Raw genomic sequence first — 16,784 nt, 5'->3', positions numbered from 1 at the left:
CTGTGGAAAGAGATGGGCTTCTTTTCTCCATGTTAAAAGCACAAATTTTAAAAAACCCAAACCCTTGCAGCCTCCCAGGTTGATCAGCATGCAGACCATGCAGAGGGGTAACATGAACTGTGGGGCTTTCCAAGCACATCAGATGAGAATGGCTCAGAATGCTGCTCGTATTCCAGGAATCCCACGCCACAATGGACCTCAGTACTCCATGATGCAACCTCACCTTCAAAGACAAGTATATCCTGTGTACATGCTTCATTGTGCCATTGTGCCAGCCTTTCATTCCAGTAGATGGTACCTCCAGCTGTAAATGTGTTTATCTGTCCCCCTGTAGCTCACAGCTACACTCATTTATATGAGTTCTTCTTTTCCATGTTGCTTTACTTTGCTGTGACAGTTTTGCTGAACGTAAGGAAATTCAAACCTTAGGGGTGGAAAGGAAATGAAATGAAATGTTTGTGTTGCACTTTAGTTCTGGGAAGTAAAACATTTCCTTTTGCACTTTTCAGTGGCATTCAGCTGAAAAGAACATTCAGAGGTTTATTAGAGAATAGTGAAGAATGGTGAAGTTCAAAGTGATGTAGTTGAGAGGTTTTGATTAAATCAGCTGCTGAAGTGGTTTTAAATTCACACCTGAAGCATTGATGCAGAGCTCTGCATGCCATTAAGAATAAAAATCCTTGACAATGCATGTTAATGTGACTGAAATACCAAAAGTGACTTTATATTACTTGAAACAGTTAAAGCAAAAATTAGACATGTGAACCTCTGAAGCTATCTTTGGAGGAAGTAATTAAGAAAACACTACTATATACGAAATAACTTGGTGCTGTCTGTTTAAAATGGAGCCACATCAAGTATTTTTTCCTTCCCAAGTGAGGAAGAGGAGCAGTTGCTCTGCCCTCAGTGCTGTGCTGGCTGTGCTCGGGTTCAGGTCTGTCTCAGGGCAGTGGGAGCTGCCATGGCCCCGTGCCCAGCGTGGTGTCTGTGTCTCCCCAGCACTCCAACCCCGGCCACGCCGGGCCCTTCCCGGTGGTCTCAGTGCACAACACCACCATCAACCCCACCAGCCCCACCACGGCCACCATGGCCAGCGCCAACCGCGGCCCCACCAGCCCGTCCGTGTCGGCCATCGAGCTCATCCCGTCCGTCACCAACCCGGAGAACCTGCCCTCCCTGCCAGACATCCCCCCCATCCAGGTCAGTGCTGCTCCTGCTGCTCTGCTTCTGTGCTTAGGTGCCAGGATTTGGCTATGGAATGGTGTAAAGTTGTAGAATTCAAACTCATTTTACCTCTAAAATATTGTAAAAAGTTCTCAGTCACCAACCTGGAGAACCTGCCCTCCCTGCAGGACATCCCTCCCATCCAGGTCAGTGCTGCTCCTGCTGCTCTGCTTTTGTGCTTAGGTGCCAGGATTTGGTCATGGAATGATGGAATTAGCATTTAAATTTGGCCAATAGTAGTTGGCCATGGAATGGTGTAATTAGAATTTAAAGTTGTAGAATTCAAACTCATTTCACCTCTAAAATGTTGTAAAAAGTTCTCCATCACCAACTCTGAGACCCTGCCCTCCCTGCCAGACATCCCCCCCATCCAGGTCAGTGCTGCTCCTGCTGCTCTGCTTCTGTAGTTGGCTACCAGGACTGGGCCATGGAATGATGGAATTAGCATTTAAAGCTGTAGGATTAAAATCTTCAGCTTTTCCCTTAGGCATTCATGTAGGGCTGACCTGCTCCACCAAGTAACCTTTAGATTAATCAATATTTAATGTATCCTGTAATCCTGCAGTGCTGCTCCTCTCAGCTGCTCTGCTTTTGTAGGTAGGTGCCAGGACTTGGCTGTGGAATGGTGTTATTAGCATTTAAAGTTGTAGAATTCAAACTCATTTCACCTCTTAAAATATTGCAAAAAGTTTTTCAAGCCCTGGGAGTAAAATGGGAATTTTTTACTCCATGGCATCCCCAGAGTTCTGGTTGTGTGGAGAGGATGAATCAAACTCTTCAAAGAACTCTAGTTGAGCTGATGGTTGAAACCCAGATGTCATGGGTCAAATGTCTCCCTTTAGACTTGTTAAGAATCAGAACCCAGCCCTGGGGTCTCACCCAGGAATATTTGGGTTTCCCTTCCTGACCTTGCCCCAGAAGATTTCCACCTATGAGGAAGCAGAAGCCAATGCCAAGAAATATTTTATGTCTATAGCACAAACCTTGGAAGGACCTGCTCCACCTGGTAACCTTTAGATTAATCAGTATTTCATGTGTCCTGTAGTAAAATTTACACTTTAATTAATCCCAAATCTGTGTTCACTTCCTTTCTTCCACCAGACCATCTTGTGGGAAGATAGAATAATGAATGGTGATGTATTTTGAGTGCTCTGAATGGTGATTTATTCAGGGTTAAAGCTGCCTGGAGTTTCTCTTGGATGTTCCTAGAAGGGAGCACAGAGGGGACATGTCCCATTGTCCCACAGAGAGGGGACACAAGCTGAGGTGGATTTTGAAGCTCACTTAGATAGGTGAAAAGCACAATTTAATGTACATGTGGAGGCAAATAAAATAAAAATAATGTGTTTTCTCTAGGGAGGGGAGGAGGATGATGGCTTCATCCTGAGAGCAGGACCTAGGCATTGAAATGCCCCTGTAAAACCCAGGAGATTTGGTCACCATACAGGAAACAAAATAAATTTCATCCAAGATGGTCTGCTGGAATATCAGCTGCAACTTTGCAGCTCTTAAGTGTGCAGGGCCAGTGTGTTCAGTGTTCTCAGGAGGCTGCAGGTCATTTTTAATGTGAGAATGGTGGAGAAGGAGGAATCCCATCTCAGTGGGAGCAGCCTGCAGTGCTGAGCGAGGCTTTAGAACAAAGCATTACCATGCAGCTTCCAGGTGCACTGAAAATGCAGAATTCTGCTGAGATACTTTTCTTTTAATACCTGTTCCTGTAATAGCTGTTATGGATTTTAGTTGGTTTAGTGGATAGGAGGTGTTAGTCCTTCAGGCTGCTGGCACAGTCATTAAAACCCACTTGGAATGCAGTGTGTTTCAAACACATTATTGCATTTAACACATCTCAGCAGTTACAGCAACAGGGTCCCTGTTTCCTTGGGTTTAACAAGTACTAAAATCTGTTTGAAAAGTGAGTGGGAGATTTCCCATCATGTTAAAGAAAGACAAGATTATGGCCTCCTTTAATATCTTAATTATGGAATAACTTCTGCAGCCTCAGAAATCTGGTATTTCATGACTAACACAGCACCATGTGTGTGACTGACACACTGAGCAGCTGGGAACCAGAAAGTTTGCAGTGACCCTGTGTAAGTGCAGCCCAGGATCATACTGGAAAAAAACCTCAAATTTAGGAGCTTTTGAAAAATGTCATTTGGAGTTTCTGATTTGAAAGCCTGATTTCTGCATGAAACTGATAAAAATATTTGCTAATTTCCCGAATCCTTGAAGGGAGAGGGAACAATTCCAGTAAAATTAGTGATGGCAGTTTAAAGGTGTGAATGAGACCTCTCTGATTCAGGTTTTTGTTTTTCCTCCTTAGCTGGAAGATGCTGGTTCCAGTAGTTTAGATAATCTGCTAAGTAGGTACATCACAGGCAGCCACCTCCCCCCACAGCCCACCAGCACCATGAACCCCTCCCCAGGACCTTCAGCTCTGTCTCCAGGGTCATCAGGTAAATCTCATGGGTTTTTCTAGTTATTCCAGAATGTGAGGAGTATTTCTGGTATTTAAGTTGAAAATAATTGCTTAGCATTTCCTGCTAGAAGGGAAGCAATGTTCTATTTAAAATTTGTTTTGCTCAGAAATAGATTCTTCCAGAAATTTAAATTTTGCCCTCCTTTAGAGATGTCTTTATAGTAACAAGTTACCAGCACATGGATGCAGTATTCCAGATATATATATATGTGTGTATATATTTTTATATATGTATGTATATGTATATATTTATATATATCCATATAGAGACACTGTCAGGGTCATTCTGAATATAACTAAGTAATGGTAGAGCTTTTCTTATGCATGTGAACAAATTAAGTCACCAGTACCTAATACTGAGGTAGTTAAACATTGAAAATGTCCATTTTTATAAGTAAAAAGATTATTTCAGTCAATGGGAAGAAATCCTTCCTTCTGAGGGTGGTGATGCCCTGGCACAGGTGCCCAGAGCAGCTGTGGCTGCCCCTGGATCCCTGGCAGTGCCCAAGGCCAGGCTGGACAGGGCTGGGAGCAGCCTGGGACAGTGGGAGGTGTCCCTGCCATGGCAGGGGTGGCACTGGATGGGATTTAAGGTCTCTTCCAACCCAAACCACTCTGGGATTTGATGTTTCTCTTGGTTTTCTCTACAAGACTTGTAAGGTCCTGTCAATGAATGGGTGCAGCAATGGGGCTTCCTGTGTTTCTCCAAACCTGCATGCAAACCATGCAGAGGCTGCTTTTTTGACTTTATTGGTGGCTTTCAGTGCATAAAAATTTGAGGATGTAATGGTCTGAAGGCTTTAGCACTGTTTGGATTTGGTGCAATAATTATTGGGACTCTTGTGTTGTCACTTTTAATTTAATGTGATGTGCTGGATTTGCTGTGATCACAAGACTGAGAGAACAGCTGGCTCAGGTGACTTGGTAAATTGGGATATTCCTGCAGCATCTCTGGGGTTACTCAGCACTGGTCACTGAATGTAAACTTGTGCCAAATCACCTTCTGTGCTGCTTCTCTGCAGGTTTATCCAACTCCCACACTCCTGTGAGGCCCCCCAGCACCTCCAGCACAGGCAGCAGAGGAAGGTGAGTGTCACATGGAAAATGTCAGGCATGAATAATTCCAAAAAAGAATTGGCAATTGGCAAATTGTGCTTTGTCATAACTGTGACCGAGGAATGGAAGAATGCTTACATGAAGATTTATATTTTAATTTTTTTTTCCTGCACTGTGATTCTCCTGTGTCTTGTAAACTGTTGTAAATGTGCTGACACTTTTTGCCTTTCTTTTGGGAAACAGTTACCTGAATTTCTTTTCCCCTGTTGATTTATCCTCTTATTTATCTCCTGATGTGCTGATGTCTCTGCAGCTGTGGCTCCTCAGGCAGGACTGCTGACAAAACTGGCATTGGCTTCAAGGCTGACCAGGTGAAAGTAAAGCAAGAGCCAGGCACAGAGGAAGAGATCTGCAGCTTCTCAGGAACAGTAAAGCAGGAAAAAACAGAGGATGGCAGAAGGAGTGCTTGCATGGTAAAGTTAGTTTATGCTCAGTGTTTTCCTGGCAGCATGTTTAAGAATTTAGAAAGGGGGAAAAAAAAAAGGTATTTTTACTCTGAAGCTTCATTCTAAGAGGTATTTTCTCTCTGATAATGCTCTGCCAAGCACAGAGTGGCCTGTAATGTAAATTTTATCTTTAATGATTGAAATGAAGTGTAATACAGTGTATTTGCTGCTTTTAATCCCTAATTATTAAAAGCTGTCAGTCACCCATTGATAGTGGACGTTCCCACATAGGTAATTGCAGTCAGGAAACCTCCAGTCAGTCAAAAGTTCTTGAACCAAAGTATAAATCAAATAATTAGCAAATGAATATTTTTCAGCGTTTCCCAGCTATGCTTGATTGAACAGGATTGTGTACAGGGAGCAGAGTGGTGGAGTTGAGGATTTTCCTAATGACAATCAAGTTGTCTGTCATTAACAGCTCCTAATGACTTAGTGTGTTTGGCTTGTTAGAGCATTTCTCTGGTTATATATCAGAAGAAATGAGAGTGTTCTACAAAGAAAGGACATGTGAAAAAGCAGTTTTCAATACTGTGTGCAAATCAGCTCTTCCTCATGGATTTTGGGATGTGAGCATGGTGCCTTTGAATGGTGGGAGGATTTTGAACATCCTACAATAAAATCAACTCTGATTTCCCATGTGCCGCTCTCATTCCAGCTCAGCAGCCCCGAGAGCAGCTTGACACCACCACTATCCACTAACCTACACCTGGAGAGTGAACTGGAAGCTTTGGGAAGCCTGGAGAACCACGTGAAGACAGAGCCAGCAGATCTGAGCGAGAGCTGCAAGCAGTCTGGGCACGGCCTGGTGAACGGGAAATCGCCCGTGCGCAGCCTCATGCACCGCTCGGCCCGCGTGGCAGGAGAGGGAAACAACAAGGATGACGACCCCAACGAGGACTGGTGTGCTGTGTGCCAGAACGGGGGGGACCTGCTGTGCTGTGAGAAGTGCCCCAAGGTGTTCCACCTCACCTGCCACGTCCCCACACTGCTCAGCTTCCCCAGGTACCCCCAGCAGCATCGCGGGGTGGGCTGAGGTTGGGCACGGAACCCAAAGTGGTGTTTCCTCCAAAATCAGCTTGTTCTGGGTGGTTTCTTGTACTACAACAATATCATATTCTTATACTACAACAATATGATATTGCCAAGGCCTTGCTGAGTTATTTATGTGTAGCTAATTGTCAGGACCCAGGACATCCCTCTGGCTGTCCTGAGCAGCCCAGACCCCTGCCAGGGGGCTCAGAGACCCTGGCACAGAGCCCAAAATGCCCCTGTGGGTTTGATTATGACAAGTTACCAACCTTAGATGAAGATCTGCAAGCCATGACAAATTAAGTAGAATGATAGTGAATTTATCATGAGGTGAAAAAGTTGATTTTGGGGTTTTTAGAATGGGGATTCTGGGTGAGCAAGATGGAGGGAACTGGGCATGTCCAGCCTTTCTCCTTCTTCTTCTTCTTGGCCTCCATCTTCTGCTGTGATGGTGGCACTTTCAGATTGGTTTAGAGTAGAAGCTCACTGTCTAACACAGGTGATGGGTATTGGAAAGTAATTGTAAATATTGTACAGGTAGTTTTTAGTATAAAAAGATAACCCTGCCCTGGGGGCAGGCAGAGTGCCTGGACTGTTGTGCTGAGTGGACCTCAGCTGGACAGGAGAAAGAATTTTATAGATAAGATACAATAAACGACCTTGAGAGCGAGAAATGAAGAGCTCTGACTCTTTCCTCAAGTGCCAGGCTGGGAAAAGAGACTTTCCAACTTTTCTCGAGGTCACTCTGTTACCATATAAACTCTGATCAGTGTTTATATGGTAACAGAATCCCGCTCTGTTTATCTGTTTGTGTAAAGTCTCACATGCGATTCTGTTGTGTAAAGTTCATTTTAAGGCAAGGTGAGAAGGGTGTGCTATAAAGTTAATAATACTTTATAAAGTATTAAAGCATCATATGAGGGCAGGAAAAAGGGCCTTGACTGGCAGAATTATTGTGAGCATTAAGGGTCAATCCTTGGCTTTGGGTATCCAGGTCTTTACTGCAGTAGAATGTGAATCTTTAAGAGTGAGTAAAAACTATTTGTAGTCATCACTGATGAGAATTTATCCCTGGATGTCTGGAATAATTATGTTTTTCTCTTTAGTGGAGAGTGGATATGTACATTCTGCAGAGACCTGAGCAAACCTGAAGTGGAATATGATTGTGACAATTCCCAGCACAGCAAGAAGGGCAAGACAGCACAAGGCCTGAGTCCTGTGGACCAAAGGGTGGGTGTCAAACCTGCAGGAATCTGCTTCCCAGGAAAAAGCTTTCTCACATCAGCTCCCCCTCACTGACTGGAGATGGTTTTGCTTTGGCTGAAGCAAATTAAATGTAGTTATGGCTTTGAAAAACAATCCAAATGAGATTTTTCCTGCTGTGGCCACATCTCCAGATGTTGGTGACCATGGGAGTGCCCAGTGCCTTGGGACTGTAATCACTGAGGAGCTAAAATTCTGCATTAACACAAATTCTGTATTTAAAGGCATCATTTAACATGCACTTGATTAAAAGTTCTTTGCATTTAGCAGTGGTGTCACCTTCATAAAATATTTCTGGGAGCTTGGTGTGTTGAAGTGCATTCTGTGAGAGGTGCTGAGAGTGTTCAGGTGCATTCTTGGGGAATTTTAATGATCTTGACAATCAGAATTATTTTTAGCTTTATCAATCAGCCTCTGTGTAATGTTAGGAGTATTATCAAATCAAATTCCTCTAAAGGAATTACAAGCAAAGCAAGGAAAAATATTTCAACAGGGAATTTATAGAAACACTCTGGCTCTGCTTTCAGATTGTTCAGTTTTGTCTTGTGGGGAAAAGTCTGCAGCTCAGTCCTTTCCTGTTACATGTGCTTGTGATTGGACAAAAGCAGTAAAAGTGGTTGTAGTTGGTATTTTATTTTTTAATTTGCAGTATATTAGCATGTCTCTCCATGCTTGACTTCAGCCCTAAGCTTTTGGTTAGGAGGGAGAAAACAAAGAGGAAATTGGTGAACAGTAAAAATGGGGTTCTGCCTCTCAACTCTGCCCTCCTGAGGACTTTACCTTTTCTAATTAAGTTGAGGGGGTTGCATTTAAATTTTCTACTACTCTGCTGTTAAATTAGAAGCCTGTGTAAGTATGGATGTATGAATTTCTGGGCTAGGGATAAATTAAGAATATTAATCTGACCCTGTTTGTTTCTTTCCAAGAAATGTGAACGCCTCCTGCTTTACCTGTACTGCCACGAGCTGAGCATTGAGTTCCAAGAGCCAGTCCCAGCCTCGGTGAGTGTCCTGAAAACACCTGGGGATTTCTGAGGGGTGCAACAGCCCTGAGAGCCTGGAGCTGAGTTTGGGAAGGAACTGACTGCTTCCAGCAGCATCAGTCTGAAAGTTCTGGCAGTCACCCAGCATTTCATGGGGCTGAGAGGGAGAGCAGCTGATTCTGGAGCTGCTCCAGGCAGATGCTTCACTCCCAGTCTCAAACCCAGATATTTAAAAATACTTCCAATTAGCAGTTATTGAATTGGAACAAGATGTCTCAGGCTACCCATGAAACTCAAAATGCTTTAGGAGGGCTTTCTGGACAAACTTGTGAATGAGAGGAGGGAATAAACTGCTTTAACTCTCGTGTTTTCATCTGTAAAAGAAGTAAGTAATGAAAAGCTTTGTGGTGCTGTGAGAGACACTGAAGGTTAGAAAGAATCCCAGAGTGGTTTGGGTTGGAAAGGAGCTTGAAGTTCATCCAGTGCCACCCCTGCCATGGCAGGGACACCTTCCACTGTCCCAGGCTGCTCCCAGCCCTGTCCAGCCTGGCCTTGGGCACTGCCAGGAGGGATCCAGGGGCAGCCCCAGCTGCTCTGGGCACCCGTGCCAGGCCTGCCCACCCTCCCAGGGAAGGATTTCTCCCCAATATCCAATCTAAATCTACCCCCCTTCAATTTTAAACCAATCACCCTTGTCATGTCACTCCATACTCTTATAAAGAACTTTTTAAAGTTCCATTTGAGGAAAGAAAATCAGGAAATTGTTCTGCTTTGCTGAATGTGCCTGAAATGAGATAAGGGATTGACACCTCCAGTGTGGAAATTCAGCTGTGAACTCTGTAGCCATTCAGTGCTAAATCACTGTTGGTTTTTTACAGATACCAAACTACTACAAAATCATAAAGAAACCCATGGATTTATCCACGGTGAAGAAGAAACTGCAGAAGAAACATTCCCAACACTACCAGACCCCCGAGGACTTCGTGGCCGACGTCCGGCTGATCTTCAAGAACTGTGAAAGGTTTAATGAAGTATGTTAACTTCCAATCTCAGCACCATCTGTCCTTTAAATGGAGATTTATTTCAACCTGGTTGTGCAGCTTCTCCCATGAAAAGCTCTGCTTCCAGCTGTAACTTCTGCTTCTGGAGCAGATGCTGAATCAGACAGTTAAAAACCCAACCAAACTCAAGGCAATTGCAGAATAACTTCACATTTTTAATTAAATTGGGAGAGCAGAGGGAACTATTCAAATGCATTCAGTGGTCTCTGTGAATGAGGAGCAGGGTGACCTGGTTACTGTGCATCAGATTGATTGTAGAAATGCTTAGGAAGTGCCATAAACACAACCAAAGAGTCCTTAAAAGTGTCTCAAGCTGCCCAGGTAATTGGTTTACACTCGTGGAACAGTGTAGAATCTGTTGAGAAACTTCCTCTACTGAGGAGAAATCTGCCTTTCTGAAGTTATTCTGGGTTTTAGTACTTCACATAAATGAATTCAGCAAAGCTTTGTGGCCCTTATGGCTTTTATTAACCTTCCTGCTTGAACCCCTTGGTAGTTGGGCTCTCACAAAAATCAGTTTTCAGTGAATAATTTGGGTATGGGGTCATATTTTTTACTAATTTTGCAATGATCCCATCTGATAATGAAATATCTCTTACACCTGAAATGTGACTTGGGGAGATAAATGAACTGAATGTTACTGCTAGTTGAGCAATGGAAAAAATAATCTGAATATATTAAAAAAAAAAGGTGATATTGATCTGAAACTGAGTAGGAGCTAAGGGGGTTCCTAATCTTTGAGATGCTTTAAAGCAAGAATGACAAAAGGCATCACAAGGAATGGCTTTCTTCTGACCTTAAAATGCAGAAAGCAGCCAATACTTCTCATTTCTCTGCAAAATGTAACCTGGACTTGCAGTGTTTGGGCTGCATTTCTGGCCCTGTGCAGAAGGAAACTGAAGGAACTGCACAAAGCTGCAATTAAAACCTCCCTAGGAAAAATCAGGGTCAATGATGTGATGCTGGAACTGCTCACAAACATTTGGGATTTTGACAGCCCTGACTCCTTTATGTCCCTGCATTAGAGGAGGTTCATGAGGTAATTTAATTATGTAAACTTCTCAATCAGGGGAATTAATGAAGCATCCACTCTAGAGGAAAACATGCTGCAGCTCTTAGAGACCAGAGTACAACAAGGGAGGAAGGACTGAGGGAATGTGGTGATTTTTTTCTTTTTTAAAAAAGAAAAAAATAAAAAATAAAGTGTTTCAGCTTGCCTGGCTCATGGCAAAAGTTGAGTCACTCTGACCTCTCACAGCAGCATCATGTCAGGTGCCAAATGCTTTCCAAAGCAGAAATCCAAGTGGGGCAATCCCCAGGAAATCTCCTGGAGCTCCTCTCTCCAAAGGAGAATTCCCCACAGTCATGTCCAGGCAACTCCAGTTTATTATTGTGAGGAAAGCAGTCATGAGTAGAAAATGGCTGGGAGCCACTTGTACAAAAGTTGTGTGTTCTGTTGAAGGTTTATTTACCTCCTAAGACTGTTTTAAACCTGCTGCCTAAGTTTGGGAACTAAAGCTAACAAACCATAACAAACTGTGTTGTTGTTATGGCTGACTTTAGTCATCCAATCCTGTGCAATCTCGTAACTTTAGAAAGGATTATAATTTCATTTTTTTTGACTCTGGTATCCTTTTTAGATGATGAAAGTTGTTCAAGTTTATGCAGAAACACAAGAGATTAATTTGAAGGTAAGCGTTTCAGACCATGCACACTTGGTGAAGGGATGTGCATTTCCAACAGGTGAATATTCCTGTCTTCTTTCATCCACAGGCTGATTCAGAAGTAGCACAGGCAGGGAAGGCAGTTGCATTGTACTTTGAAGATAAACTTACAGAGATCTACTCAGACAGGACCTTCCAGCCTTTGCCTGAATTTGAGCAGGAAGAGGATGATGGTGAAATAACTGAGGACTCCGATGAAGATTTTATACAACCACGTAGAAAACGCCTAAAATCAGATGAGAGACCAGTGCATATAAAGTAATCTAATGATATGGACCTAAAATTTATTGTAAAAACTGTTATTTAAGTGTTCCTGGAATATTATCATGCCTACAGTGGCCATCTTGCAGAAGCTGATAGCTTTTTAAACAGTATTAGATAACAAAAAACACTTGTACAGAAAAACATTCGCATCAAAAGGGGAAAAAACCTGTATTGTAAATTTTTGGTGGTTTGTATTTTTTTTTTCCTTGATTACTTGCTATATTCTTTCTTTTCCTGATGGAGGGGACACACTCCCACTGGTCCCACAGACAGAGGTGGAGGAATGTTGAAGAGAAGCAGATTTGATAGGAGATGTTCCATGTACAGATAAGACTGTAGTGACACGACCTGCAGGACTGGACCCACTCAGTGACTGTGTCTTGCATTCCACTGCAGTGTAAACTGTGAGCAGAGCTCCTGAAATCCCCTCTGTGTCCACTCAAGTGTGTGTTGGTCGTTGCTTTGATCATCTCATTGAAGCAGGACTGTGAATAACTGATCTCCTGTGTCCATCCAACTGTTGACATTTTGCTTTCTTTACTCCATTTCATGTATAGCAAAAGGAAGAAGAAAGAAAAATCATTAAACTGTTCTGAATGGGCGAGTGCAGGAATGGGAGGCAGATGAAAGGCTAAGCTGGTGGCTCCAACCCCTTTCAGTAGGACAAGGTGTATTTATTTAACTCCTGTGCCCAGAACATTTTAATGGCATCCATGGCAGAAGTCTCAGCGTTGTCATCTGTCCCTGACCCCCTGACGAGGCAGAATGTTCTCTCCAGTGTTCATTCTCTACTTTTCTGTACTTAAAATATAGACTGAAGAGGTAATAACTGGTTGGGGTGTTTTTCCAGTCTTCCTAAATATCAGTTTCTAATAGACCACTCGGCAAACAATAACCTATTAACTACCAAATGTGTAAAATTTCCTGTATTCACTTTGTCTTATTTGTAAATAGTGAATTGAGATTTCTTGCAGGTCAGCAACATTTGCTGAACTGTTTTTAAGCTAATATGTATTCTTATTGATTGTTCCTATCAAGAAAAGATTTGTAATATATGCTATTTCTAACATTGCATTCATTTTGAGGTTCTGTCTTATTTTTCTTAGAGTACTTCTCAGAACTTTCTTCAGAAGCAGCTTGTGAGGGAAATGTGCAGGAAGATTGGAATCAGTCTGAGTTTGGGTTGCCTGTCCATCCATTGAACAAAGCACTTGCACAGGGTTTGGCCTTGAGTGGTTTTTGGTCAAAGAGTGAGAACAGAACAATTTCCCAATTCCTCAGTAACCCCTGGGGCACCTCTGCAGTGCCTTCCCTTGCACTGCCTCCATCCCAGCATTCCTGGTTAGAAATCATGGAATCACAAGGAGTTACAGCTCCAGAAGTTGTTTTCTTTACTGACACAAGTCAGTACTAGAAATAAATACAATTTCTGCCTTCATATTGATCTTGTTAAAGGAAGTTGAAGAATTCATGGAAGCAATGAGCTCAAGAGGGCAGACTCTGAGTTTGCCATGGTTTGTGTGGATCCAGCAATTCTGTGGGAGATCCCTGGGGTTTGGTGTGCTCAGCACAGCAATTCCTGTGACATTGCCCATGCTTTACCATCATGGTAAAGAGAAATAATTTAGCACAATATCAAATTGAGAAATGCTCTCAGCAGTTCTTATGCAAATCACTGCAGATTTGGTTTCTTTTATAAGAACCAGGTCTGTGTACCTTGGGATTCTCCCTCTTGCAATAAATGAGGGGACTGAAGATGTTTTTAACTTCCAGCTCACTTCTTCACTGAAATGTTACACTTCAAACTCAAACTGGTTGTTTTTTTTTAATTTCTTAGACATGAACAGTGCTGTTTTAAGTTTATTTTTTACCAGTTTGTATGTGAAAGGAAAAGGAATTCCACTTCAACATATTCAATTGACAAAGAGCAACAACTTTGCCTGTGGAAAAGCTGATGTGTGAATAGGACACTGGTAGTGACAAGGGATCATTTCATGGCTCTGTGTATTGCCTATTTATGCATTTCTAGTTTCTCAGCTTCATTTTGCAAAAGGAATATTATTAAAATTATCATGAAAATAAGATTCTGTGAACTCTCTTCACTCGGGCCTCCTGTTTTTGTGGCACTTTGGTACCTTCAGGCCTCACCTTTTGAGCTCTTCCCTGGGCAGCAGCTGGGGATTGGATCCCGCAGAGACCCTGAGCCAGAACGTGGGATGGGGATGGGGGATCCCAGATGGAGTCAGGGGATCCCAGCAGAGCTCAGGGGATCCCAGGTGGAGTCAGGGGATCCCAGCAGAGCTCAGGGGATCCCAGGTGGAGTCAGGGGATCCCAGCAGAGCTCAGGGGATCCCAGGTGGAGTCAGGGGATCCCAGCAGAGCTCAGGGGATCCCAGATGGAGTCAGGGGATCCCAGCAGAGCTCAAGGGGATCCCAGAGCTCAGGGCATCCCAGCATAGCACAGGGGGATCCCAGATGGAGCCCAGGAGATCCCAGGTGGAGCACAGTGGGAAGGACTCACCCCAAACCCCCCAGAGAAGCTCGTGTCCCCCAGCTGCTGCAGGACCAGGACCCTCTGCTCCCCACCCAGAGCCCAGAGCAGTTCCCAGAGTTTTGGGACAGCCTTTCCTTTGAGGGGGCCTCTCCAACACTTCACTGCAGGTGGAGAACTTGGCCAGCTCGTGCTCAGCATCTTCTGCACACCAGGAGTGCAGCTGAGCTGGACCTTGCTGAGCCTGAGCTCTTCCCCTGCACAGACCCCAGTGAGCCTCCAGAACTGCTCCTCCCACCCATCCCCAGTGCTCAGTAGGATTATGTGGAATTTTGAATGTGTGCAAGAAATCTCAAGTGTTTCCTTCAAACAAGGAAACAAAACATTCTCTCCTTCTTCCCCTTCATTTTTCAACTCCCAAAGCAGCAATTCAGTGATTGTTTTGAAAGCAGCCAAGTTCTGTTTGAAAGGGTAGATAAACTCTGCTAATCCCTTCCCTGATCCTGTAGTCTGGGTGTTCATCACAGAGCTGGGAAGGGTTTGCTCAGTGGAAACAATTTTTGGTGTAACTCATTACTGGGTTTGTATTAATGAGCCCCATGAATTCTCTGGTCATCTTCTCCGTGCCAGCTGCTGGGTGTGCAATGTGGCAGTGGCTTTACCTGGGGAATCAGGGCACAGATTGCATCAGGAAATCTGTAAAATTGGGGTGGCAAGAGGAATCTGGCAACTCTGGTGCAACTCTGCTCTCATTTCAAATACTCCCAAAAATTTATGTCTTCATTTTGGCTGAGAATTTTTGTTGTCACTCAAGTTTTAAATTAATCCAAAGAAGGAAAAGGCAATTTGAAATGAGAGTGCAAAGGGCCCAGTGTGAGCAGCTGTCCTGCCATGGATTCCTGGTGCTGAGAGGGAATTCAACAGCTAAATGGGCTCAGGGTGTTATTTTGCTGTGCCCTGGAATGAAGTGGCCCAAAGCACAATAAGGCAGAGCTGTTATTCAAAAGAAGGGGATTTCCCCACCTGCTGCAAACAGAAATGCTCAGCTCAGGGTGGAGAGGTTGTTCCTCAAGGGGGGATGTCACTGTGACACTTCACTGTGACACTCTTCATGCTGGATCAAACATTCCAAGTGACTGGAAAAGTCCCTAAAATGAGCCCAGATTTCTGGTTTATCACCTGGTTTTGGCTGACCTGGAAAAGTTTAGGTTATTGCAACAGTATTTTGAATCTGTTTGTGTGGTGTACTGGGAATTGGCTTTTCCCAGTTGGCTTTTCCTTGTTTTTCTCACTCTCTTCCTCAGAAAAAAGCAATAAAACTGCTTTGTCATTTGCCTGTCAGCATGACAGGAATCCTTTCCTTAGGATAACGATTTTATAGGGAAGTTTGTATGCAAATTACAAAGCCTAGCTTTTAAAAACAAAGTCTGCAGCAGTTCCTGACAATATAGAGTGTGGCATTTTATTTTAAAAAGTTGGGGAGAGTTCCATATTTTTTTAAGAAGTAGCTGTTTGAGCAAATAATGGAGGTACTTTTTTAAAATAAAAATGTAAATGCCACAGTTTACACAGATGGCACATATGGATTGTATCTTTGGGTATGGTGATTTATTTTGTCTTCTCAAAGTGTGTGTGCAGTAACTCTTCCATCTACTTCCACCTGGCTTATGGGGATCCTTTTTTCTGTGCTTTCTGATGCATCAGGATTGAAACAGCTTTCCAAAATTGCAGTTCCTTTGGGAACCTTTATTATAAGTGGACTGTGAGATGCATGAAATGCAGTTTGGGCCTTTTCTGTTGGGTGAAATCACAGCTGGAGGCTGCTGGCTTTAGAATTGATGGGATTTCTACAAAGAGAGGTACTGGAATATTTTGTAAGCTGGACTTTGGCAGGATTCAGTCTGGAGTGAGCTCCCCTGTGCTCATCTGCACTGGGAGATTTTTAGGCTCAGAACACCAGGACACATGTAAATAATCCTATACAGATTTGTGCAGTGCAAAGCTTGTTTTACATGTAAACATTCTCCTGGAAGGGTTAAATCATGGCATTCTTTGATTCTTCAATTATTTCCTGCTTCCAGTACTGGAGCTGGCTCATTTTGCACATGATAAACTTGCCTCATCTTTTAATATGATTCTTCAAAAAAACCCAAGTGCTGTTTCTGTGCTATTGTATTATCTGAATCATCCTATTTAACTTTTTTTTTAAAACAAAAAGAGTTATTGTTTCAAATTGTTCTGTTCCTGTGTTTTTTTGCTGGTGTGTAATTAAAATCAAATTTTTCTTTCCCTGGTTATTTAATACTTTAGCTGCCTGTAAATATTTCTTGTTAAGTGCTCTGGAATGTGCTGTAGAAGTTGTATTAGCTCAGTTTAAAGCATTGTTTGGAACCCCTTTTGGTTGGTTATTTCTATTAAATTAGAAAAATCATTCTTTCAATTCGAGTTTCTTTCTTGCACATCATCAGATACAGATCCACACGTGGCACAACACCTGCAGTGTTGAAATAGGGTGAAATTTGGGCTGACAACACCTGCAGTGTTGAAATAGGGTGAAATTTGGGCTGCAGGAGCCCAGGTGAGCCCAGCTGAAGCTGTAAAAAATGATTTGTCACATTTATCTACACCTGGGCATGAGACAACAAGGGCTGGGAGGTCTCTGGACCTTTTGCATGCAGTGAAAAGCTGCACACCTGGAATTCTGC

At 43.1% G+C, this 16,784-nt stretch overlaps 1 protein-coding gene across 1 annotated transcript in view; it reads left to right on the top strand.

Moving 5' to 3' along the window:
• The window catches only part of TRIM33 (tripartite motif containing 33), a 47,581-nt gene extending 31,062 nt beyond the window's left edge, over positions 1-16,519 (top strand). The window contains exons 10-20 of the mRNA XM_066565423.1: positions 71-235; positions 1,000-1,200; positions 3,548-3,680; positions 4,726-4,789; positions 5,073-5,232; positions 5,921-6,267; positions 7,401-7,524; positions 8,484-8,558; positions 9,418-9,570; positions 11,241-11,291; positions 11,374-16,519. Coding sequence (XP_066421520.1) covers positions 71-235; positions 1,000-1,200; positions 3,548-3,680; positions 4,726-4,789; positions 5,073-5,232; positions 5,921-6,267; positions 7,401-7,524; positions 8,484-8,558; positions 9,418-9,570; positions 11,241-11,291; positions 11,374-11,586 — 1,686 coding nt within the window. The 3' untranslated portion in view covers positions 11,587-16,519. The remainder of the gene's footprint in view (positions 1-70; positions 236-999; positions 1,201-3,547; positions 3,681-4,725; positions 4,790-5,072; positions 5,233-5,920; positions 6,268-7,400; positions 7,525-8,483; positions 8,559-9,417; positions 9,571-11,240; positions 11,292-11,373) is intronic.
• Positions 16,520-16,784: the final 265 nt, after the last annotated feature.

The sequence above is a fragment of the Molothrus aeneus genome, chromosome 24, assembly GCF_037042795.1.
Source record: "Molothrus aeneus isolate 106 chromosome 24, BPBGC_Maene_1.0, whole genome shotgun sequence".
Classification (NCBI taxonomy): Eukaryota; Metazoa; Chordata; class Aves; order Passeriformes; family Icteridae; genus Molothrus; species Molothrus aeneus.
The sequence above is the reverse complement of the archived record's forward strand: the minus strand, read 5'-3'. Positions and strand labels throughout refer to the sequence as shown.